This window comes from Colius striatus, chromosome 7 (assembly GCF_028858725.1).
Source record: "Colius striatus isolate bColStr4 chromosome 7, bColStr4.1.hap1, whole genome shotgun sequence".
Classification (NCBI taxonomy): Eukaryota; Metazoa; Chordata; class Aves; order Coliiformes; family Coliidae; genus Colius; species Colius striatus.
Genome location: NC_084765.1, coordinates 40,564,163 through 40,583,346, shown reverse-complemented (window position 1 = coordinate 40,583,346; position 19,184 = coordinate 40,564,163). Strand labels below are relative to the sequence as shown.

General features: G+C 67.9%; 3 protein-coding genes across 8 annotated transcripts; all 3 read right to left on the bottom strand.

The window, feature by feature from the left end:
• Window positions 1-40: 40 nt before the first annotated feature.
• On the bottom strand, window positions 41-1,202 carry LOC133625838 (protein shisa-like-1a). Its single transcript, XM_062000440.1, has 3 exons — window positions 1,167-1,202; window positions 327-622; window positions 41-227 (listed from the first exon to the last, which is right to left on the bottom strand). Exons 1-3 carry the CDS (start codon window positions 1,200-1,202, stop codon window positions 41-43), a joined length of 519 nt encoding a protein of 172 aa, XP_061856424.1.
• Window positions 1,203-2,800: 1,598 nt separating this feature from the next.
• On the bottom strand, window positions 2,801-11,419 carry MAN2A2 (mannosidase alpha class 2A member 2). Of its 5 annotated transcripts, XM_062000093.1 has the most exons (24): window positions 11,330-11,419; window positions 10,768-10,922; window positions 10,344-10,598; window positions 10,061-10,205; window positions 9,800-9,971; window positions 9,530-9,657; window positions 9,227-9,400; window positions 8,560-8,746; window positions 8,298-8,475; window positions 7,936-8,138; window positions 7,474-7,656; window positions 7,207-7,321; window positions 6,973-7,040; window positions 6,600-6,765; window positions 6,063-6,299; window positions 5,838-5,960; window positions 5,651-5,765; window positions 5,433-5,566; window positions 5,180-5,321; window positions 4,872-5,005; window positions 4,503-4,580; window positions 3,992-4,186; window positions 3,789-3,899; window positions 2,801-3,455 (listed from the first exon to the last, which is right to left on the bottom strand). In XM_062000093.1, the coding sequence occupies exons 2-24, from the start codon at window positions 10,897-10,899 to the stop codon at window positions 3,303-3,305; spliced, it is 3,528 nt and encodes a 1,175-aa protein (XP_061856077.1). In that variant the 5' UTR covers window positions 10,900-10,922; window positions 11,330-11,419; the 3' UTR covers window positions 2,801-3,302. The 5 variants fall into 5 exon arrangements, with proteins under 5 accessions (XP_061856077.1, XP_061856078.1, XP_061856079.1 ...); XM_062000094.1 differs by lacking the exon at window positions 4,503-4,580; XM_062000095.1 differs by lacking the exons at window positions 6,973-7,040; window positions 7,207-7,321.
• Window positions 11,420-11,729: 310 nt separating this feature from the next.
• Window positions 11,730-17,701, bottom strand: FES (FES proto-oncogene, tyrosine kinase). Of its 2 annotated transcripts, none has more exons than XM_062000565.1 (19): window positions 17,598-17,701; window positions 16,697-16,938; window positions 16,456-16,629; window positions 16,289-16,385; window positions 15,705-15,888; window positions 15,289-15,426; window positions 15,075-15,194; window positions 14,870-14,992; window positions 14,615-14,801; window positions 14,458-14,535; window positions 14,029-14,238; window positions 13,785-13,907; window positions 13,486-13,539; window positions 13,236-13,354; window positions 12,945-13,039; window positions 12,726-12,849; window positions 12,446-12,603; window positions 12,124-12,246; window positions 11,730-11,983 (listed from the first exon to the last, which is right to left on the bottom strand). In XM_062000565.1, the coding sequence occupies exons 2-19, from the start codon at window positions 16,913-16,915 to the stop codon at window positions 11,841-11,843; spliced, it is 2,469 nt and encodes an 822-aa protein (XP_061856549.1). In that variant the 5' UTR covers window positions 16,916-16,938; window positions 17,598-17,701; the 3' UTR covers window positions 11,730-11,840. The 2 variants fall into 2 exon arrangements, with proteins under 2 accessions (XP_061856549.1, XP_061856548.1); XM_062000564.1 differs by having other exon boundaries at window positions 17,594-17,690.
• Between the last annotated feature and the right edge of the window lie 1,483 nt (window positions 17,702-19,184).

Genomic DNA, 19,184 nt, shown 5'->3' with positions numbered 1-19,184 from the left:
CCCCGCAGTGCCCCGCGCCCCCCCCGCCCCGTGCCCCCCCTCAGCAGGCCCGGCCGGGGGCCGGCGGCGGGGGCCCCCCGCGGGTGCGGGGCGGGCGGCGGGCGCAGGGAAGCAGGCGGCGGCTGATGCGGCGGCGGCGCGTCCGGTAGAAGTGGAAGAGGTCGAGGGCCATGAGGAGCACGATGAGCAGCCCGTAGAGCCCCACGAAGGGCAGGGCCAGCGGGTTCCTGCGGAACACAGCTCAGGGGAGGGCGGCCGCGGCCCCCCGCACCCCCCTTCGCGGGGCGGTCCCCGCAGCTCCCTCCCACCGCCCCGGCCCCGCGCACCGGAGGAGGCCGGGCCCGGCCAGACTGGAGAGGTTGACCCCGGTGAGAGCCTCCAGGGCCAGCTGTGAGCAGCAGGACTTGAGTGGGCCGGGCCGGCAGCAGTAGCGGTGGCTGTCGGGGTCTGTCAGCCGCGGGCAGGAGAAGCCGGGGTGGTAGCGGCCGTCGGCGCCCGCGTAGCCCTCGCAGAGGTGCGGGTTCGGCACCGGCCCTGCGGCGGGAAACAGGCGCTGGGCGAGCGCCGGGGCTCGGCCCCGCTGAGGCTGCGGGCGCTGGGCTGCACCCCATGCCCAGCCGGCCTGGTGGGTCAGTGGGTGCTGGCTGCACCCTGTGCCCAGCCGGGTTCGTTGGTCGGTGGGTGCTGGCTGCACTCTGTGCCCAGCCGGGTTCGTTGGTCGGTGGGTGCTGGCTGCACCCTGTGCCCAGCCGGGTTGGTGGGTCGGTGGGTGCTGGGCTGCACCCCATCCCCAGCTGGGTTGGTGGATCAGTGTGGCAGCAGCCAGCGCCGTGCCATGGGACAGCTAACGGCTCTGGCGGGGACACAGCAGAGCGGAGCCTTCCCCTTCACCCAGTCCCCATGGCGGCTGCCTGACGCGGCACAGGAGCCTGGGCTCTGCCCTCAAGGTGGGCTCCAGCCCCGGGGCACACGGGCTGAGCATGGCCCCTTGTGTGCTCTGACCTCCAGCGCTCGCCCTGGCCCCAGCAAGGGCAAACCCGGGCAGTGGCTGTGATGGTGGCAGAGGGGAGAGGAAAGCTCCCAGCCCAGTGGGTCAGCCCTGATCTCCCCATGCTGAACCCCCTCCTCCCCATTCCCCACCACCCCACAGGGACAGCACTTCTCACCCCACAGATGTGCTGCAGCGGGATCAGCCCCGGCATCACCACGCCTGAGCCACCAGCCCAGCGCAGACCAGCACTCCCAGCAGCTGCCCCAGCCTTCATTATGGGCTGTCAGGGAGCAGCCCCCCACGGATAAGACCCCAGCAGGGATGGGGAGGATGGGCTCAGGGAGCAGGAGGGATGGCAGAGGGGCTGTACCTGTCGCGAGGAGGCTGGGGCACAGAGCCGTGGCAAGGAGCAGCTGGAGCAGGAGCCCACCCGGCATCTTCCCAGCCGACCCTGGGCAGAGGCAGCTCTGGCTGCGGCAGAGGCAGAAACCACAGCCCCTCCTGCCCCCGCCTCCATCACGGCCCATCAAGAGCTCTTGGAGCCATTAGAGCCTCCTGCACTCGCTGCCCGCTCCGCAGGGACCAGGCCAGGAGGCGGGAGCATCGATAATGAGCTTCTCGGGCCGGTGCGGGACGTTGAGGCGCCTTCCCCAGCTTCCCACCATCCCCACCCCCAGCGGGCACCGGCCTCGTGCCCTGGGATCCCAGTGCCATTGTGAGGGCCACAGGCCAGGCTGGGGGCAGGCAGGCTGTTAGCCCCTGGCAGCCCGTTCTCAGCCCCTGGCAGCCCAGCCCGGTGGGCAGGTGCCCTGTGCCAGCAGCCTGGCCTCTTGCCAACCATGCCATTAGCTGGGCTCTGCTCCCCCCCACCACACTGCCCCATGCCAGGCCCCACAGGGCACTGCAAGCTGCTGGGGCTAGTCCACGCTGGCTCCCTGCACTCAGCCTGCTCTTGGGGCTGTGGGGTTGTGGCTGAGCCTGTGGGATAACGGGATGCACTGGAGCCTGCAGGAGCAACAGCAACAGAGCTCAGCCAGCACCTGCTCCTCACTCAGCCCTCCCCAACGGGTGTCGTGGCTCCCTCTGCTCACACTCCACAGTAATTAGCCCTGGGGGCAGGGGAGCACGGCAGCCTCTGTGATCCCCACAGCAACCGGGAGGATGCTCCTGGTGAGGATGCTCCTGGTGACACAGCTTCCTGCAGCCCTGCCAGGGCTCAGGCACCAGAGCATCGCTGTCGGGCCAGGGCTTCACACCACTCCCTCAGCCTGCTCTGGCAGCTGGGCAAGGCTGGCAGTGCCCCACAGCAGTGCCCCATGGCCCTGTGCATAGGGGCATGCTCTGGCTCTCCCAGCAGCTGCTGGTGTTTCAGCCCTGGCACAGCCAGTGCCCACAGCCCTGGGAGGCTACTGCAGGAGCCCTCCCCCACTGCAGGGGCTGCAGCAAGCAAGATCCTCCTCCTCTACCCCCATCTTCCCTCCCTGCAGGGACTGTCAGCACCTTGGCTACAGAGACCAGGCTGCCAGACTCACACCAAAAGGTGCTGAATTTGGGAGGGTCTGTTAACATGACTGTGCCACCAGCCTCTCAGACATGCCCAGAGCCACAGGCCTGGCTCAGCCCCAGCAGCCCTGTCAGGGCAGGGGCCCCATGGAGCAGAGCATGGTGCAGCCCCCCCAGCACACCCAGACTGGCCCTGGCCACGTCTCCGAGCCTGCCCCAGGGTGCTGCCCTGTCTCCCCGTGGAGTACCATTTTCTTTCCCCAACACAGACAGGACAAGAACCACAAACCAGACACAGACCAGGGCCCTCAGAAACAGCCTCGTGTTTCCTACAAGCTCCAGGCGAGCTCAGTCTCCAGCCCGCAGCACTCCCTGGCCCAGCGCCTCAACCCCACTGGGCTCCTGGCAGCCTGGTGCTGCCCCGTGGGCTGGGGGAGCCCAGCAACAGCCCCTGCCCCTGCAGCCGGAGTGGGCAGTGTCTGGGCAGCCGTGTGAAGGCAGCAGGGCAGCTGTGCCCACCCACAGCAGCAACTGAGCCTGGCCCCAGCCCCAGCCTCGGCCAGCCCTGAGCAGCGCCTGCCCCGTGGCCTCCATGCCCAGCCAGCGTCCAGCCGCACAGACCTGCCACAGCAGTTCTCCTCTGAAATCTATCTGAGAACACAGCACTAATAAATTAGAAGGCAGCAGCCTTGGAGAGTCCAGCAGCTCCTGCCCAGCGCCCGCCGGCCTGGCGCAGCCCCACGGCCCCGCACCGCGCCGGCACCGCTCCCACGCCGCACGGCCTCTGCCCTGGCCCCCTCCAGCGGCGCTACCCCAGGCGGATGCGGAAAGTGGCGATTTCCATGGGGTCCAGGTGGATGGTGCTGCTGTTGGAGGCCGTGCCCAGTGGGTACATCAAGGTCAGTGATGTGGGCTGCAGGGAGCCCAGCTCCAGCCCCTGGAACAGGCTGCCCAGGGCCAGCTGGGGAGAGACGAGAGAGTGGGGTGGCCCCGTTGAATGAGACGTGGTGTCTGTGTGGGGCAGCCCCACACGCTGTGCCAGGAGCCTGTAATGGGGACACGCAGGCCCTCCCCAGCACACAGCCTGGCCGAGGCTCTGCCCTTCCTCACTGAGTCAGACTCGCTCTGTGAGAAACCCACATCCTCCAGCTTTGCCTGGGCAAGAGCAGAGCAGGCTGCATGCTGCACCCACGGGACTCTCAACTAGCCCCTGGGACGCTGGTGCTGGGGGATCTGGGACCCACTGTAGCCTCCCTCCTGGCTTGCACGAGCACAGATGGCAGCACGGTCCTACCTTGCCTTGGCTGGTGGTGCAGTTAAACCCCAGGTTCTTGGCCTCCAGGCTGCAGTCAAAGCCTTTGCGGTGCAGGATCAGGGCTGCCTCGGCCGAGGGCAGCGAGTCCTCCTGCCAGGGAGCCGGGGTGTGAGATGCAGAGCTGCAGATAGAGTCCTGCTGCCCCCAGGCCACGCTGGCCCTGCTCCCAGGACACAGCTCACCTCTGCCTGCAGCGTCCGCAGGTTAAGGATGTGAAAGTCGCAGGGGAGGGTGGCGGCAAGGGGCATGAAGGAGCGCAGGGCTGGCGGGGCCAGCTTCCCCTGGGCCACGGGCATGACCAGGACCTCGGCGTTCAGGTGCATGGAGGTGATGTGGCTCAGCAGGGAGGGGAAGCTGATGGGGCGGCCGTCCTGCACCTGCCAATGAGCAGTGGGGTGAGCGGGGCCGGGCACCGGCGGGGCGAGGCAGAGCCTGGACGTGGCCCATGGGACCCCCTTGCTGCTTGCAGCCCCTCCAGCAGCCCCCAGGGAACAGCCCCCTGCCAGAACGGGGCACCCAGAGCTGCGCCCACCCAGGCTGAGCCCCCTCCCCAGAGCCCACACAGCGCGGGCAGCTTACAGAGAGCTTGGCAGCCAACGGTGGGACTGAGGCCTGCACAGAGCCTGGCTACACCAGTCACTATCAGCTAGTGCACGAGACAGGGAGAGACAGTGAGGCCAGGCCGGCCGTTACCTCGGGGCTGCCAGTGCCGGCGCCGGGGAAGCCCAAGGCTTTAAACATGGAGGTCAGTTTGGAAAAGAAGCTGGAGCTCTGAATGGGTGACAGGACGCATGCATAGAGAACAGCGAGGGGGCAGGACAAGACACTGTGATTATGAGGGCAGCATAGCTCTGCTCCCAGCCTGTGGGACAGGCCCCGCTCCACGGCCGCAGCCTCCCCACACCCCCTCAGGGACTGGGGGCAGCAGCAGGGAGAAGCTGCCTTGTGTCTGGAGAAGCCAGTCCATGCGTGGCTCCCGCAGCCAGCTCCCTCTGCCCTGCCCCGGGGCCAAGCTGGGCTCTCCCCGTGCCCGCCCGGCGCTGCAGCCCCGCGGTCACACACCTTGTTGGCAGTGGCGCGGCGCTCCAGGAGGAGGCGGAACCGGTTGCAGGTCCGTTTGTTGTCCTTCAGCCCCTGGCCCAGGCCCCGGTTGTCATCCTGCATGAGACGCCGGTCCAAGATCACCTCCAGCTGCCCTGCAGAGAGCGGGTCCCAGTGCCACGGGCTTTAACGGGAGCCCCATGCGGCCCCTCTGCCGCTCCCTCGGGACGGGGGGCAGCCGGAGAGCCCGCGGACACAGCGGGACTCCGTGCCCAGCCTGCAGCACTCTGCTCCCAGCATCCCCCACCGAGGCCCAGACCAGGGCTCACCGCTGCTGAGGCTGGTGACACCTAGAGCCTGGGCTGTGTGCAGTGTCAGGCGGCTCCGCGAGTCCTGGATGTAGGCCATGGTGGGCATGGGGTAGAAGTTGGCCTGCAGCGGCAGCTTGCGCTGGTACCGGCGGGGCTGGATCTGCCGAGGGACAGAGCTCAGGGCTGGAGGTGGCTGCAGCGGTGCCCGGTGCCAGCTGGCAGGGCTCTGTCCCCCAGGGCAGCCGCTGGACCTCCCCAGGCCGCTGGATACCTGGAAGCCGTTGAGGTCAGTGAAGAAAGTGTCATCGCTCTCGATGTCGGTGCTGAAGCGCAGGGCCAGCTCCTTGTTGACGTGGTCACGGATGTCGACCAGGCAGGACACGTCCAGGGCCAGGCCATCCACCCCTGCGGGCAGGCAGTGAGGGGCTGGGCCCCGCGGGAACACCGTGCCGTGGCCCCAGCCTCCCCGGCACAGCCCCGTAGACTCACCTGGCACCTTGTACAGCCGCACCACGGTCTGGACGTGCTGGTAGTAGCTGGCGACCTCTGAGAACAGGGGTCCCTCCGTCACCCGCACCACTGGGGGGTCTTTGGGGGCGTAGGGCTGTGGGGGAAGGAGCGCTGCGTCACACAGCCGTGGGCACAGCCATCGGCTGCTTCAAGGAGCTGCCCGTACCTTGGCCTCGCCATCGGGGAGGAAGAGGTAAGCTCCGCTTTTATCCTTGGAGGTCCTGGTGCCGTAGACGAGGAACTCGCTGCTCACCCTCTGCTCCCGCTCCTCTCCAGCTCGGCGGATGCTCTGCGGGCAGGGCCGGCGCAGCGGTGAGCACACCCTGCGCAGGGAAGCGCTGAGCCGCTTCCCCTCCTCCACCCCACGCTGCCCGCCAGACCCCGCACTCACCTTCAGCAGCCCCGAGTGCCCCCAGAAGCAGGCCTGCAGGTGCTGGTTCTCCAGGCAGAAGTCCTCAGCAGCGGCCGGGAAGACACGCACGGGCACGGGCTCCTGCTTGCGCTGCGGCACGTCCCGGCCAGGCAGGTGCAGGCGCACCGAGGGCAGCGGCGCGGTGCGGCCGTCCACGGGCCTGTGCAGCTGCAGCACACGCAGCCCTAGCGCGGGCAGGCGCGCCAGCACCGACACCTGCAGGCAGCACCCACACCTGAGTGGCCCTGGCACGGCACGGCAGCCAGCGCCAGGGGACCAGCCTGCAGCAACCCTGGCTCAGCACTCCTGTGGCTTCTGCAGAGAGGGGAGGGGGCCTGGGGGCTGTGAGCAATGGGAGCTTGTGTTGGGGTGTGGGGACACTTGATAGGACGGAGAGGGGCTCACGGGGTGAGAGGCTCATGGATTGGTGTTGCAGCTGTGGAGCATTGTGCGAGGCTGGGAGTGTGGCTCATAGAGGCCGTGCAGCCGAGGGTGGGGCACGGGGGCACCCCGTACCTGGTAGACGTTGGGCACCGTGTCAGTGGCAGAGCCCCAGTGCGCAGTGAGCTGGGAAGGCAGGGGCTGCCCTTCCTCAGAGAGCACATGTGCGTGTGGCGAGTCCACCAGCACCGGCACGACGCTCAGACGCTCCTGCTCCAGCGGGTTGAACACCACCAGGAACCTGCACACAGGGTCACACAGGGAGGGTCACACAGGGAGGGTCACACAGGGAGGGTCACACAGGGAGAGTCACACAGGGATGGCCATGACAGCCCTACAGCGTCCTGAGCCAGCCCCCCAGGTCCTGTGCACCCACCCCTGTCCTCCACCGAGTCCCAGGTACCCCCTCCTACCCCAGAAGCTCCAGAGCAAGGTGGGCAGTTCCTACCGGGGCGAGGCATCGAGTTTGACCACCGTTCTCTCAGGGAGAGAGTCCTGGTTGGGGCGTGTGTCGTCCTGGGGAGAGGAGTGGTCAGAGCCACGGTGTGCCCAGCAGCCTGGCCAGGCGCAGGCTGGGCCCCCTCGCTGGCTGCCCCTCACTGAGCGGGCAGGGCTGTGCTGCCAGGGCACGGGCACAGGGCCTGGCTTAGCTCAGCGTGCCAGGGCATGGCGTGTTGCTCACCATGCCGAGGAAGGGTGTGGTGGGGTCGTGCTGGTACGTGTCCCTGTCCCCCAGCACCAGGTAATGCGCAGCATTGATGATGACACGCTTGAGGTTGGTGAGGGACTGCAGCAGCCTGGGGCACAGGCAGAGTGAGACTCCCCACTGGGAACAGCCCCAACTCTGTCCCAACACCCTCCACCAGCCCCCAGGAGAGGGGCCCCTCAGGATCCCCATGCCCAGCCACGCTCCCGGCCCCTCAGGGCTGCACCCAGCCCCTGCACGCACCGGACTCCGTAGTCAACTGCTACGGCCTCCTTGGCGGTGCCGGTGATGGCGTCGTGGTGCTGGAAGAGGCCCAGGTTGCGGCGGGCGTTGCTCAGCAGCGCATAGTCAGACAGCGGGTACCGGCCGTCGGCGCCGGCGTGGCGCGTGTGGGCGAGGGCCAGGCTGTACAGGATCTCTGCCCCCCTGTACAGGCACAGGGTCACCCAGAGCCCCTGCCCAGTGCTCAGGGATGAGCTGTGCCAGGATAGAGGGCTGGGAGGGAGCAGCCACCCAGCCCATGTGGTCCCCATGCACAGGGACACAGGCTGCCCTGGCACTAGTGAGGGGCTGGCACTGCCTGGACCACGTCTGAGCCACCTCAGCGCATTGCTGCAGACCCCGGGGCACTGCCAGGGCTCCTGGGTGCTGCTCGGCTAACCCCACACACACAACCCCTGCCAGGGCCCATCCCTCTTCCCTCACCGCAGGTGAGCCTCCAGCACGCGGTCCATGCTCTTGTAGAAGGGCCGGGAGGTGTAGTAGCCCGTCCAGTAGTGATCCTCCCGGTCCGCGTAGGAGAAGAAGTCTCCCGTCAGCACCGGGAAGCCGGGCGGCCGCATCCCCGGCACGATGCCCACCCTCTTGTACAGGGCATCGAAGTAGTCAGAGAGCGTCCCGAACTGCGCCTGCGGGACGGCACCGCAGCCCTGAGCACGGGGCAGAGGCCACGGCTGCCGCAGACGGGGCTCCCAGCACCCCACAGCACTGCCCACCCGACGGCTCCCAGGGGCCCTGAGGGTGCCTGTCCCACAGCCCACACACTGCCCCTGGCCCCCTGCACATACTTGGACGTGGAGGCTGGGCCGGGAGTTGAGGAAGTCGAAGATGCGCTGGTAGTTGAGGAACTGAGCGTCCCACTCCTGCGGCTTGTCGTAGCGGAAGTCGTCTCCCAGCGGCACCAGCAGCACCTTGCTGCGGAACAGCTTGGACTTCTTGCGGTACTGGTCCAGCAGCAGCTGTGCTCTGCCGTGGGGGCCGGGGTGTGAGGGTGGCTCCTGACCAGGGCCACAGGGCTCAGAGCCGCTGCCCCACGCCCGCAGCACTCACCGCTCCGCCACGTTGGAGTCGGTGATGGCTCGGGGAGGCACCTTCCACGGGCAGTTGATGCGGCCACCCGGCAGGCGCTTGAAGTCAAACTGGCAGCAGATCTTGGGGTCCGGCCCACAGGTGTGGGGCACGTCGTAGCTGTAGAAGGGCATCATGTGGCAGAAGATGTCGGTGCTGGCGTCTGGATCTGCAGGAACAAGGATGGTTGAGCAGCAGCAACAGCTCTCCCTTGCCTATATCTGAGCAGGGGCTGCCCATGGCAGGGGCATTGGAACCAGATCAAGGTCCCTCCCAACCCAAACCACTCAGTGATGCTAGGGAGAGCCCATGGGCACGTGGAAGGCTGCTGGGGCAAACCAGATCAAGGTCCCTCCCAACCCAAACCACTCAGTGATGCTAGGGAGAGCCCATGGGCACGTGGAAGGCTGCTGGGGCAAAGCAGACCTGGCACATAGGCTCACCTGCATGGAGCCCAAAGAGCACAGCAGCCTCCCCCAGCACGCCAGGCACAGAGGCAGGTGGGGGATCAGGGGGTTAATCACCCTCAGGCCGTCCCGTGCAGGGCAGAGGCATCGCCGCCCTGTCACCAGCCACACAGGAAAGCTGTTCCCTGCAGCCACCTGCCCTGACTAGGCCCCTCCGCAGCCCCCTCCCAGCAGCCCCTCACCCCACGTCTGTCTCCACATGAACTCCAGGTTCTGGGTGGCAGCAAAGTGCTTCTTGATGGCATAGTGCACGCGTTGGATGAGCATGGCCGTCAGGTTGGAGCGCTTCAGCAGGTAGGGCATGGTGGAGCTGTACCCAAAGGGGTCGACAGCCCAGCCGGACCGGGGCATCACGCCTGGGGGCACAGACACCCATCAGCCTCACAGGAGGGGGCTCCTGCCAGGGCTGGGGGTGCCCCCAGCACATCAAACAGGCCCCTAGCCCGCACCCTGCCCCTGCTGCCCGGCATCGTGCCCACTCTCACCGATGTTCTTCTCCAGCCACTGGTGCCCCTCGATCAGCTGATCAATCATAGCAAAGTAGTGGGAGTTGGCCTCGTCGGGCATCACCCAGCCTCCCGTCACCATCTCCAGCTGCCCGTTGCCAACCAGCCTGTGAGGGGGACACACAAGATGTGATCTGCTCTGGGCAGGGCCTTGGGGTGAGCCATGTGCCCGTGGCAGAGCCGCCCCTGCCTTGCAGCCACCTGGGTCCCACCCGCAGCCTCTGCAGCCCCTGCCCACAGCGGCCCTACCTGCGCACCGCAGCCCGCTTCTGGGCGCTGATGTTGTCCCACCACTTGGAGAAGAAGGAGATCTCGGACCAGATGAAGCGGCGGCGCGGGTCCTCCTGCATCTTCAGCACCATGCTGTTGAGGATGTGCTGCGTCTGGTCGTAGTAGTACTTGTCGAAGGTCTTGATCCACCCTGGCAGCAGCAGCGGGGGGTCAGAGCGCAGGGCCCAGCGACGTGGGGACAGCCCTCCCCTGCCCTGCCCACCCGCGCCTGCCGCTCACCCGGGTCGTTGTGGGAGTGCGGCACCACAAACACCTGCAAGGGCTCCGTGTCCCACTCGTTGGGCTCATAGGTGATATCGAAGCCCTGCTTCCACACGCCACCGTCCTGGTTGTCAAAGGGCAGCAGGGAGTACACAGCCAGCATCTGTCAGGGGGAGACGGGGCTGAGAGCAGACAATGGACTGGGACACCCGCAGGGCAGTAGGGCGAGGAGCCCACGGACACGTCCCTCACGCCAGCAGGACAGGCCCTGAGCCACTGGGCCCACACGCCAGCCCCTCACCTGCAGGTCTGGGTTCTGGCCCTTGCCCCCCAGGGCAAACTGACAGTCCTGTGGTGAGACCGAGAGGAAGCTCGGGCGGTTCTCGGGGGGCAGCACCCAGGAGCCATTGGGCGTGTGGTGGGGCAGCGCCGGCTGCCCCTCAGCGTGGGCTGTCAGCTCCAGCACCGAGTCCTTGATGTGGCTGATGATCTCGTGGTTCTCCTCCAGCAGCTGCTCCAGCTGCTCGATACGGTTCTGCAGCACCGAGATCTGACTCTGGGGACACGGAGACCACAGTGAGAGCCTCCGATGTCCTGGTCCCTCCCCCGTGCCCTGACAGCAGCAGGGAAGAAGCCCTGGCCCAGCTCAGCCCCATGCTTAGCCTCCCGGCCCCCAGCAGCCCCTGACACCAGCCCCCGACACCCCCCCTCGCCTGGCCGCTCACCCTGGGGAAGTTGCCCCCGCTCTGGTGGCGTGTGGGGTCGTGCTGCACCCGGTCCAGCATCAAGTAGAGGGAGAAGACGGCCACGCAGAAGATGGCTGCTCCACACACTGTCACCTGCTTCTTCAGCTTCATCCCGGAGGGCCGCAGGGACGGACCTGCAGCGGGGCAGAGCGGCGCGGTGCCCGCCAGCCCACCCGCGGCTCGTGGGACGCGGGACGCGGGGCGGACGGACCCGGACGCCGCGTCCTCCCGGGGGCCGGTGCCCTGACCACCCTCCCGTGACCCTCCTCCTCCTCCTCCTCCTCGCCCCCCTCGCGTCCTACTTCGCCTAAGCCGGCGCCGGGTATTTATAGCCCGGGCTGGAGCTGCGCGGGCCCGGGGGCAGCTGGAGCCCGGCCCGCCGCGGGGCTGGCGGCTGCTGGGCCGGGCAGTGCGGCCGGGGCCGGGGCCGGAGGAGGCCGCGGCGGCTCCGCCGAGCCGGGCAGCACGGGGCCGGGACGGGGAGGGCCCGGACCGCCCACCGCGGGACGGCTCCGGGGCAGCGTAGCCGCTCCGCTCTTACCCTGGGCGGCTCCGCGGCCCGGCCCGGCCCGGCTCTTCACATCGCCCGCCCCAGGCCCGCCGGCTGCCGCGGCCGGGATGGGCCAAGCCCCACCCGCCGGCCCGTCCTGTGCCCGCCCCGCGCCCGCCCCGCGCCCGCCCCGCGCCCGCCCCGCGCCCGCCCCGCGCCCGCCCCGGCCCGGCGGGAGGCGGCTGCGCCAGGCAGCGCGGCTGGGGTGGTGCCGTCTCGGCCGGGACACCGGGCAGGGCCCCGCCATCGGCGCGTAGCTGCTGGCACCGGCCGGCACAGCCCCGGGGACGGACCCCGCACACCCCCGGCCTCGTCCCGAGTGCGTGTCGCGGGCGCGGGGTCCCGCCGGCCCCCACGAGGTCGGCACTCCCCAGACCCCACAGACGTGGTGTTGCAGAGCTCGTGCCTTTATTACACAGCGTGCAGCCCGGCGGGAGCTGCGGCCCGGGCCGGGGCTGGGAGCGGGCGCAGCCCGAGGGCCGGGCGCTGCTGGGGCCACCCGTCACCGGTGCCGCTTGCGGAGGGCGATGAGCTCCTGGTGGATGGCACCGAAGCCGGGCCTCTTGCGGGGGTCGTACTCCCAGCAGCGCTGCATCAGCCGGTACACGTCCTCGGGACACTGCTCCGGGGGCTCCAGCCGCACGCCTGGCGCGGAACGGACGGGCACATGGCAGCCCGGGCCCCACGGCCCCATCCTGCCCATCCAGCTCCGTGGTGGGGACACAGCGTTGGGCCCACGACCCCACAGTAGCCACCGAGAGCCGGATGCTGGCCGCATCCCTTACCCTGCTCCACCGCCTCTCGTGTCTGCTGGTTGCTGAGGTTGGCGTAGGGGACGGCGCCCAGGCTGAACGTTTCCCACAGCAGTATCCCAAAGCTCCAGACATCGCTCTCGGAGCTGTATCGGCCTGGGGACGTGGAGCAGGATGGTGGCTGGGGACACCCCTGGCACCGCTGCCCTGGCTGTGCCTGTGCTCACAAGGGCTGAGGTGCCCCAGCTGTCTGCCTCCCTTCCCCAGGCCAGGAGCACGGAAGCAGCACAGAGTGCCGTGGACCCCTGTCTCCCAGCTGTGTCACTGCCAGGCTGTGCCCAGCTCCATCCCATACCATAGTTGAGTGCTTCAGGGGCTGTCCACTTGACAGGGATCTGCTTCATTCCCCCTGTGGAGGCGTAGATGCCATCCTCCTCCTCCCGCGACATCCCAAAGTCACTGATCTTCAGGGTGTTCTTCTCTGTCACCAGGCAGTTGCGAGCGGCCAGGTCCCTGTGACAGCCCAGAGCCATCAGCCACGTCCCAGGGGTCTCATCCTGGCAGGAGCCAGGGGGCAGCGAGGGCGCTGGGCTGGACCCCGCCATGCCCAGAGCCCCCGAGCTGCTGGAGCCCACCTGTGGATGCAGTGCTTGCTCTCCAGGTACTCCATGCCAGCCGCTGCGTTCTCCATCATCTTGAGCAGCTCCTTCACGCGCAGCTGGGGCCCCTCACTGCGGAGGAAGCTGAGGAAGTCGCCCCCTGCACCCAGGGTTGTGGGGTTGGTGGGTGGCTGCCCTGGCACACTGCGACGCTCGCGCATCAGGCAGTTGCTGTGCCGGGACGGGGCCGCTCACCCTGCACCAGCTCCATCACAATGTAAATGGGCTGCTTCTGCGTGCAGACACCGATGAGCCGGACAATGTTTGGGTGGTTGTACTGCTTGAGAATCCTGTAAGGACGAGAAGGGGCAGGATGAGCGTGTCAGCTCGGCTGCCCCGGGCACAGGCCACCTCCACGCTGTCCCCAGGACGCTCTGCCCAGCCAGCCCAGGGACCCATCCCTCAGGACGAGGAGGTTGCAGTCCCAGCGCCGCTGGAACAGCCCCATGTTCTGAGGACAGACAGATGAGCCGGGACAAGCACAACCTGGCTTCCTGCAGGAACTTGGCCTTGAGTTCGGGTGGGAGGGCTTCCCGGCACGACTTCACCGCGACGGGGGTGTTGTCAGCACGCAGGCGGCCACTGAACACCTCCCCGAAGTTACCCTGCCAGGAGACACGGGTGCAGCAGCACAGCTTGCTGTGGCAAGGCCCAAGGCAACCCTTGACCTCCTGCAGATCCCCCAGGACGGCGTTGCCATCCCACAGACCCAGCACTGGCAGGGACCCCGACTCACCCGCCCGATGCGCTCCCCCAGCAGCACATCCTCATGGTTCAGCACCCATTTGTCCTGCAGCGAGCAAATATCAAAGGTGGTGAGCTGTCTCCAGCCCACCTCAGGCACACATCCCACCTGCCCCTGCAGCTCCCTCCCAGATAGCCCTGCAGAGGGGTCCCCAGCCCTCAGGATCTGCCCAGGGATGAGTCACCGTGACTGGTGGGAGAAGCGTGCTGGAGCTCCCAGCCCAGCACAGGCAAGAGAAGGGCCATCCCATGTGCAGGGGACTCATCCCACTCCCTGCTGCCTGCCCTCACCTTGGGCACAGCCCTGGCCAGGACGATCCCACTCTTGCGGGTGATGGGCTGCTGGCTCTGCAGGAGGTGCTGGATGAGCAGCGGGATGGTGGGGAAGCCCTCCCCCTCCAGCCGGTACATGTTCTGTGGGGAGGGGAGGCTGAGGGGGTTTCCTGCAGCCACGCAACCGTGGGCACTGCCAGGGCCCCATGGCTGCAGAGCACAGGGCCACCCCGGCCACCTCTCCATGCCCATGGCCACTCACGTCAGCAGCTTGGATGATGAAGTGCCGGGGCTGCCCGTCCCACAGCACGCTCAGCACGTACTCCTGCTTCCCCTGGCTCTCCCGCACCAGGAAGTCACCGCTGCTGCTCAGCAGCTCCTGCACCTCGGTGCGTGGGATGGCCCCGTGGTACCAGACCTGCTGGCACAGTGGCTTCTGCACCTCGGGGATCAGGGGCACGGGGGGCGGCAGCTGCATGGAGACGAGAGGGTGAGCCCCCTGTGCCCCCAGGCTGTGCCAGCAGCAGGGGCAGCCACGGCGCTCAGAGCTGTGCTGGGGCAGAGCACGGGCTGGAGGAGCTGCGGCACAGAGGGGTCTGCGAGGCTGGAGAGGTGAGGGCAGGGGTGCCAGGAAGCTTGGCAAGGCAGTTGGGTGCGAGGGCAGGGAGGCAGGATTTGCCCAGGGACTCACCGAGAACTTGGGGCTGAAGATGCCCGAGATGTGGTTCTTGAGGGTCTCCAGCGCGGTGGCCCCGCTGCGCTCCTGCTCCTGAGGGAAGGAGTGAGCCGAGTGCTGGCTGAGGGCTGCCCAAGCCCCGCGTACCCCATGCCAGTGGCTCCGGACTCACCGTGGAGGAGGTAGAGTGCCGGTCCTCCTGCAGAGGCAGGGCGGGCAGCGGCTCGCCAGCGCCCAGCACCGACAGCTTCCCATCCAGCAGCTCCCGCTGCGCCTGCAGCTTGGCCTGGGTGCAGATGCAGCCCTCGAGCTGCTGCTGTGCCTCCTGCAGCCCCTGCCGCCTGCCCAGCAAGTGCACCCTGGGGAGGGGCCGTAGCGGTCAGCCCCCGCCGCCCCAGCCCCTTGCCCCCCACCCGGCCCTCCTTACCGCTCCCCAGGGCTCCGGCCCTGCTCCTCGCCCCGGATCTCTGCCTGCAGCTCCTGCACCCGCTGCTCCTTGCTCCTCACGGCCTCCGTGGCAGCCGCCAGCTCCTCCTCAACCGATGTCAGGCTGTGGGAGACGCGGGTGCCAGATGGTGCTGAGCCCCACTGCCCACGGCATCGGCCCCCGCGCATGGCCCAGTCCCACTCACACATGCTGTACACTCTCGATGGTCAGTTCATTCAGCTGCAGCTCCCCTGGCACCAGGCCCTCTGTCTCCTCCAGCAAGCTCTCATCAAAGGACACGGCTGGCGGCACCTCAGGGCTGTACCTGTGGCACCCAGAGCAGCTCTGCCTCCTGCCTGCCTGTGCTGGCCACGGGGCCATGGGGCTGGCAGAGCAGCTGCAGCCATGCAAGGCTGTACCTGTGGCTCTGGATGAAGCCGCTGTACTCTGTGGCAGAGTCGATGGCCTGGATGGCATCAACCATTTCCTGGTGTGTGGCCAGCACATCCTCCTGCACCAGGCTGCTGATGCTGTAGTACTCCCTGAGGATCTCCTTCCTGCGGGGACATGGGCGCTGGGGGCTGCCAGGTCCCTGTGCCCACCATTCCAGGGCCCCTGGGCCAGCAGCCACCGGTCCCCACATCCCACTGCCTTGCTCCCTCACTCCCACATCTCATGGGGTTTCATGGCAAGGGCTGTGGTGCGAGGGGTAGGGGGTGCGTGGAGCACGTGGCTGGTGGGGCTGTGGCAGGAGGAGGGAGCACTGCTGGCTCTCAGGGCAATGGGGGGTCACAGGGACGGGTGATGGGATGTGGGGCAGGTGGAGGCATCTTACAGAACAAGGACCATCTCCTGCTGCAGGCTGTAGAGGGATTGGTGGAGGCTGGGCAGTGCCCGCTGGTAGTGGTGGTGGTGGTGGAGCACAGCTGCCTGCACGGCCAACACGTACTGGTTGTGCAGCGCGTGGAGCTTCCAGAGGCTGCGCACATACTTCTCCTTTGCCTTGTCCCGCTCCTTGTCTGGGGGAAAAGGCCATGGAAAACACCTCACCCCACACGCTGCCAGCACCATGCAGCCGGTGGGGCTGGGCAGGGGCTGAGGGATGAGCTGGGAGGGAGTCCTGGGGCCAGCAGGGAGGTGGGGGCTGGAGCCGGGGCCAGGGCAGTCACACACCTCCCAGTGCACAGAGGTGCCTCTGACCCACAGCACAATGTCCCCAGGCTGTAAGCCACAGGAGCTTTGCCTGGCTTCCTGCGGGCTGGGCTGGGCTCTCCCCACAGCCCCAGAGCCGTCACCCAGTCGAGGCTGTGCTGAGAGTCCCGCGGGCCACGAGGTGCTGTGGCCACCCCTGAGCCACGAGGCGAGCCAAAGGCACACAGAGGAGTGGAGGGTCAGGGCAGGGGCCGAGCTCGCAGGCACCTTTGCTGGCCTCTTGGTACTTGCGCTTGGCCTGGGCGCTGTCACGTGCCAGGCTGCGGTACTGTGCCTTCAGCTTCTCCATCTCCTGCTGCGTGGTCTGGGGGCAAGATGCCGTCAGGGGAGCGGGGCCGGGCCGGGCCCTCCCACCCCCACCACGACCCCCGTACCCGGGTGTACTCCTGGCTCAGCTGCTGCCAGTGCTCGCTGAAGGCCTTGCGGAGATGCTGCTTGTCGCGGATCAGCAGGCTCAGCTTGGCCAGCGGCCCCGCCACCAGCTCCTCCGCGTGCCGCCGCAGGATGTGGCTCAGTGTCTCTGTCCGGCTCGCCAGCACCGACCAGGACTGTGGGGACATGGGGCGTGAGGGACGGCGCGGGCGCTGCTGCCCTCCGCCGCACCGTGCTCCCTACCTCGCCGATGCGGCCGCCGTGCTCACGGAGCTGCCCCGTGCCCTCCTGCTTCTCCACCTGGGAGAACATGTGGTGCAGCATCCCCGCGTACTCCCGGTCGCTCTTGGCGCGCTGCGACATCCACTTCTTCATCAGCTCGAGCAGGCGCAGCTCACCGTCCTGCAGCCGCAGCAGCGCGCTGTGCCCCTGCGGGCACCACAGCTCCGGCCCGAAGCCCATGGCACCGCGCCGGCACGAGGAGGCTGCAGAGCAGCAGCACAGCCTCAGCCACCGCTGCCGTCCCGAATGTGGGACCTGGTGCCTGTGCCAGCCGGCGGCGGGGGGGCCGAGTCCTCCCCACACCATCTGCCTTGCAAAGCACTCTCAGAGCAGGTGGCAGGGCTGAGTGAGCCCACAGCAGCTGCGGCCGTGGGGAGGAGGAAGTGTGGGTCAAAACCAGCAGCAGCGGCACCCCAGCGTGTGCACAGGGCTGCTCCCCACAGGCAGCACAGCAGCCGGGCCCCTCACCCTGCCCAGCCCCCGGCCCCACGCGCCCTGGCAGCCTCTGCCCTGTCCTGCAGCCGCCTCTGTGCCCGTGCAGCCCCTGATGGCCGCGGCACTGGCTGGGACACTGGCAGGAAGGGAACAGAGTGCCGAGCCCTGGAGAAAGGTGCCAAGCCTTGGCACATCCCAGCACCTGGGACTCCTGCATAGACTTTGGGAGCTGAACTGATCCCAGCCACAGTCCCAAGGTGCCCTGCCCCACAGCAAGGGCAAAACAGGGGCAGGAGAGTGCTGGGCCACATGTCTGTGCATGGCAGGATGTCCCCTGGCACAGCCCCCCATAGACTCCCCCAGCCTCACAAAGGGGTCCCCTGTCCCCCCACTCATGTCCCACTGGGGCTCGGCCCCTCTGACCTGCCTGTGCTGTGGGGTCGCTGCTGTGGGGCTGCTGCTGGCACTGGCGTCCTCCTGGGGCTGGGGCCGGCACCGTCTGGACCCAGCGCAGCTCCTGGGGAGGAACAGGAAACCCGGCGCTGACCATACAGCCATTGCGAGATTTCCTGCACTTCCTCCCCTCCCTGCCAGTCTCTGCGCCCTGGGCCAATGCCAGGCCTCGGCTCCACCGCAGCTGGGCAGCCCCGAACCCCGATGCCCCTCCCGGCTGCCTCGCCTGGCACCAAGGCCTGGCACAGGCCAGCGGGTGCCCAGGGCTCTCCCTGTGACTCACCGCCCCTGCGGAGCCTGAACTTGGCCCCAGCCTTGCAGGGGTTTCACTCAGCAGAGCCCAAACCCTGCCTGACCCCAGGCAGAAGCTGGGGGACACAAATCACCCCCAGTCACTGCGGCCCCTTGGAGCCAGAGGAGCCTGGTTAATGCCTCATTCGGCACCTGCCTGCACGAGCAATTCAAGAGCTGCCACGCACTGCTGGGGACCCCAGTTGCCCCTGAGCTGGACTCTCAGTAACTGGCCCTAGTCCCAGGGGGTGCTGCCTGCCTGGGGGCTCTGCTCTTCCTGTGCCCTTTGCAGTTGCCCAGAGCTCTGGGCTCCACGGCTGCTCCCTGGCATTGCCAGCACCAGGCAGGGTTGCAGGTGGGAGCAGCCCCTCTGGCACCCGCAGCAGCGGCTGGGCTGCCTACAGCCCCTCGGCCCAGCAGCAGTGCTGTGTCCTGCCCGAGCTGTGGGTGCTGCTGACAGCGTCCACACGCCCCGTTGCTTCCAGGGACACTAGCAGCACTGTCATAGCTTAGTGAGTGTTTTGCAAGCCAGGCTGAGGGGCTGCTTTTCCCCACCATCCCTCAGGCATCCTCTGACACCCAGCAGGCAGCGCAGATCCCTCCCCTGCACCCCTTGCCTCCACTGCCTGTGGGCCATCCCTTGCCCACTGTTCCAGGCTGGGCAGGGCCATGCTGTGGGCTCAACAGCGGTTGCAGCAGCTCTTCTTCCCTGGAAACCGTAACCACAGCGTGCAGCAGTAAGGTTGCAGGGGGACACACCACAGCTCACCCACTTTCACATCCTCTGTCCACTCTCCTGCAGCCTGCAGAGCCTGGTGGGTCCCATGAGAAAAGGAAGAGTGGGCTGAGAAGTGCCTGCAGCCGCCTGCGCACCACAGCAAACTGCCTCCTGATCACAGGAAGCTGCCATGGGCACAGTGAGGCTGAGGGGCTCTGCAGATGAGCTGCCTGTGCGAGTGAGAGCAGCCCCACAGCCACTCCTGAAGGGGGCCAGGGCTCTGCGGGGGGCTCGTGGGGCTGGGACAGGCTCTGCCTGGGGCTTGGCCATGGCACGAGCAGATCCTGGGCCCAGACGGCTCTCGCTGCCCCAGGGCTGCCCTGAGCTCCTGCTGCAGGGTGCTGCTGGCTGCCGGGAGGCTGCAGTGTGGGTGCCCAGGCTGCGGTGCAGGGGCTCAGCCCACACGCCCTGGGAAAGGGCTTTTGCCCCACCTTTCTCACCGCAGCCGCAGCCTGTTCCCTAATTAGCTCCCCTCTTCGAGTTCCTGAGAAG

Coding starts and splice junctions, on each gene's coding strand:
- MAN2A2 (XM_062000093.1), bottom strand. CDS start 10,899: ATGAAGCTGAAGAAGCAGGTGACAGTGTGTGGAGCAGCCATCTTCTGC. Junction 6,300..6,599: donor CGGTGCCCAACGTCTACCAG/GTACGGGGTGCC, acceptor TGCTGCCTGCAG/GTGTCGGTGCTGGCGCGCCT. Junction 3,456..3,788: donor GCACCACCAGCCAAGGCAAG/GTAGGACCGTGC, acceptor GTCTCTCCCCAG/CTGGCCCTGGGCAGCCTGTT.
- FES (XM_062000565.1), bottom strand. CDS start 16,915: ATGGGCTTCGGGCCGGAGCTGTGGTGCCCGCAGGGGCACAGCGCGCTG. Junction 16,630..16,696: donor ACGGCGGCCGCATCGGCGAG/GTAGGGAGCACG, acceptor ATGTCCCCACAG/TCCTGGTCGGTGCTGGCGAG. Junction 15,195..15,288: donor GGCTTCATCCAGAGCCACAG/GTACAGCCTTGC, acceptor TGGGTGCCACAG/GTACAGCCCTGAGGTGCCGC.
- LOC133625838 (XM_062000440.1), bottom strand. CDS start 1,202: ATGCCGGGGCTGATCCCGCTGCAGCACATCTGTGGG. Junction 623..1,166: donor CGCTGCAGCACATCTGTGGG/GTGAGAAGTGCT, acceptor CTGACCCACCAG/GCCGGCTGGGCATGGGGTGC. Junction 228..326: donor GCCGGGCCCGGCCTCCTCCG/GTGCGCGGGGCC, acceptor TGTGTTCCGCAG/GAACCCGCTGGCCCTGCCCT.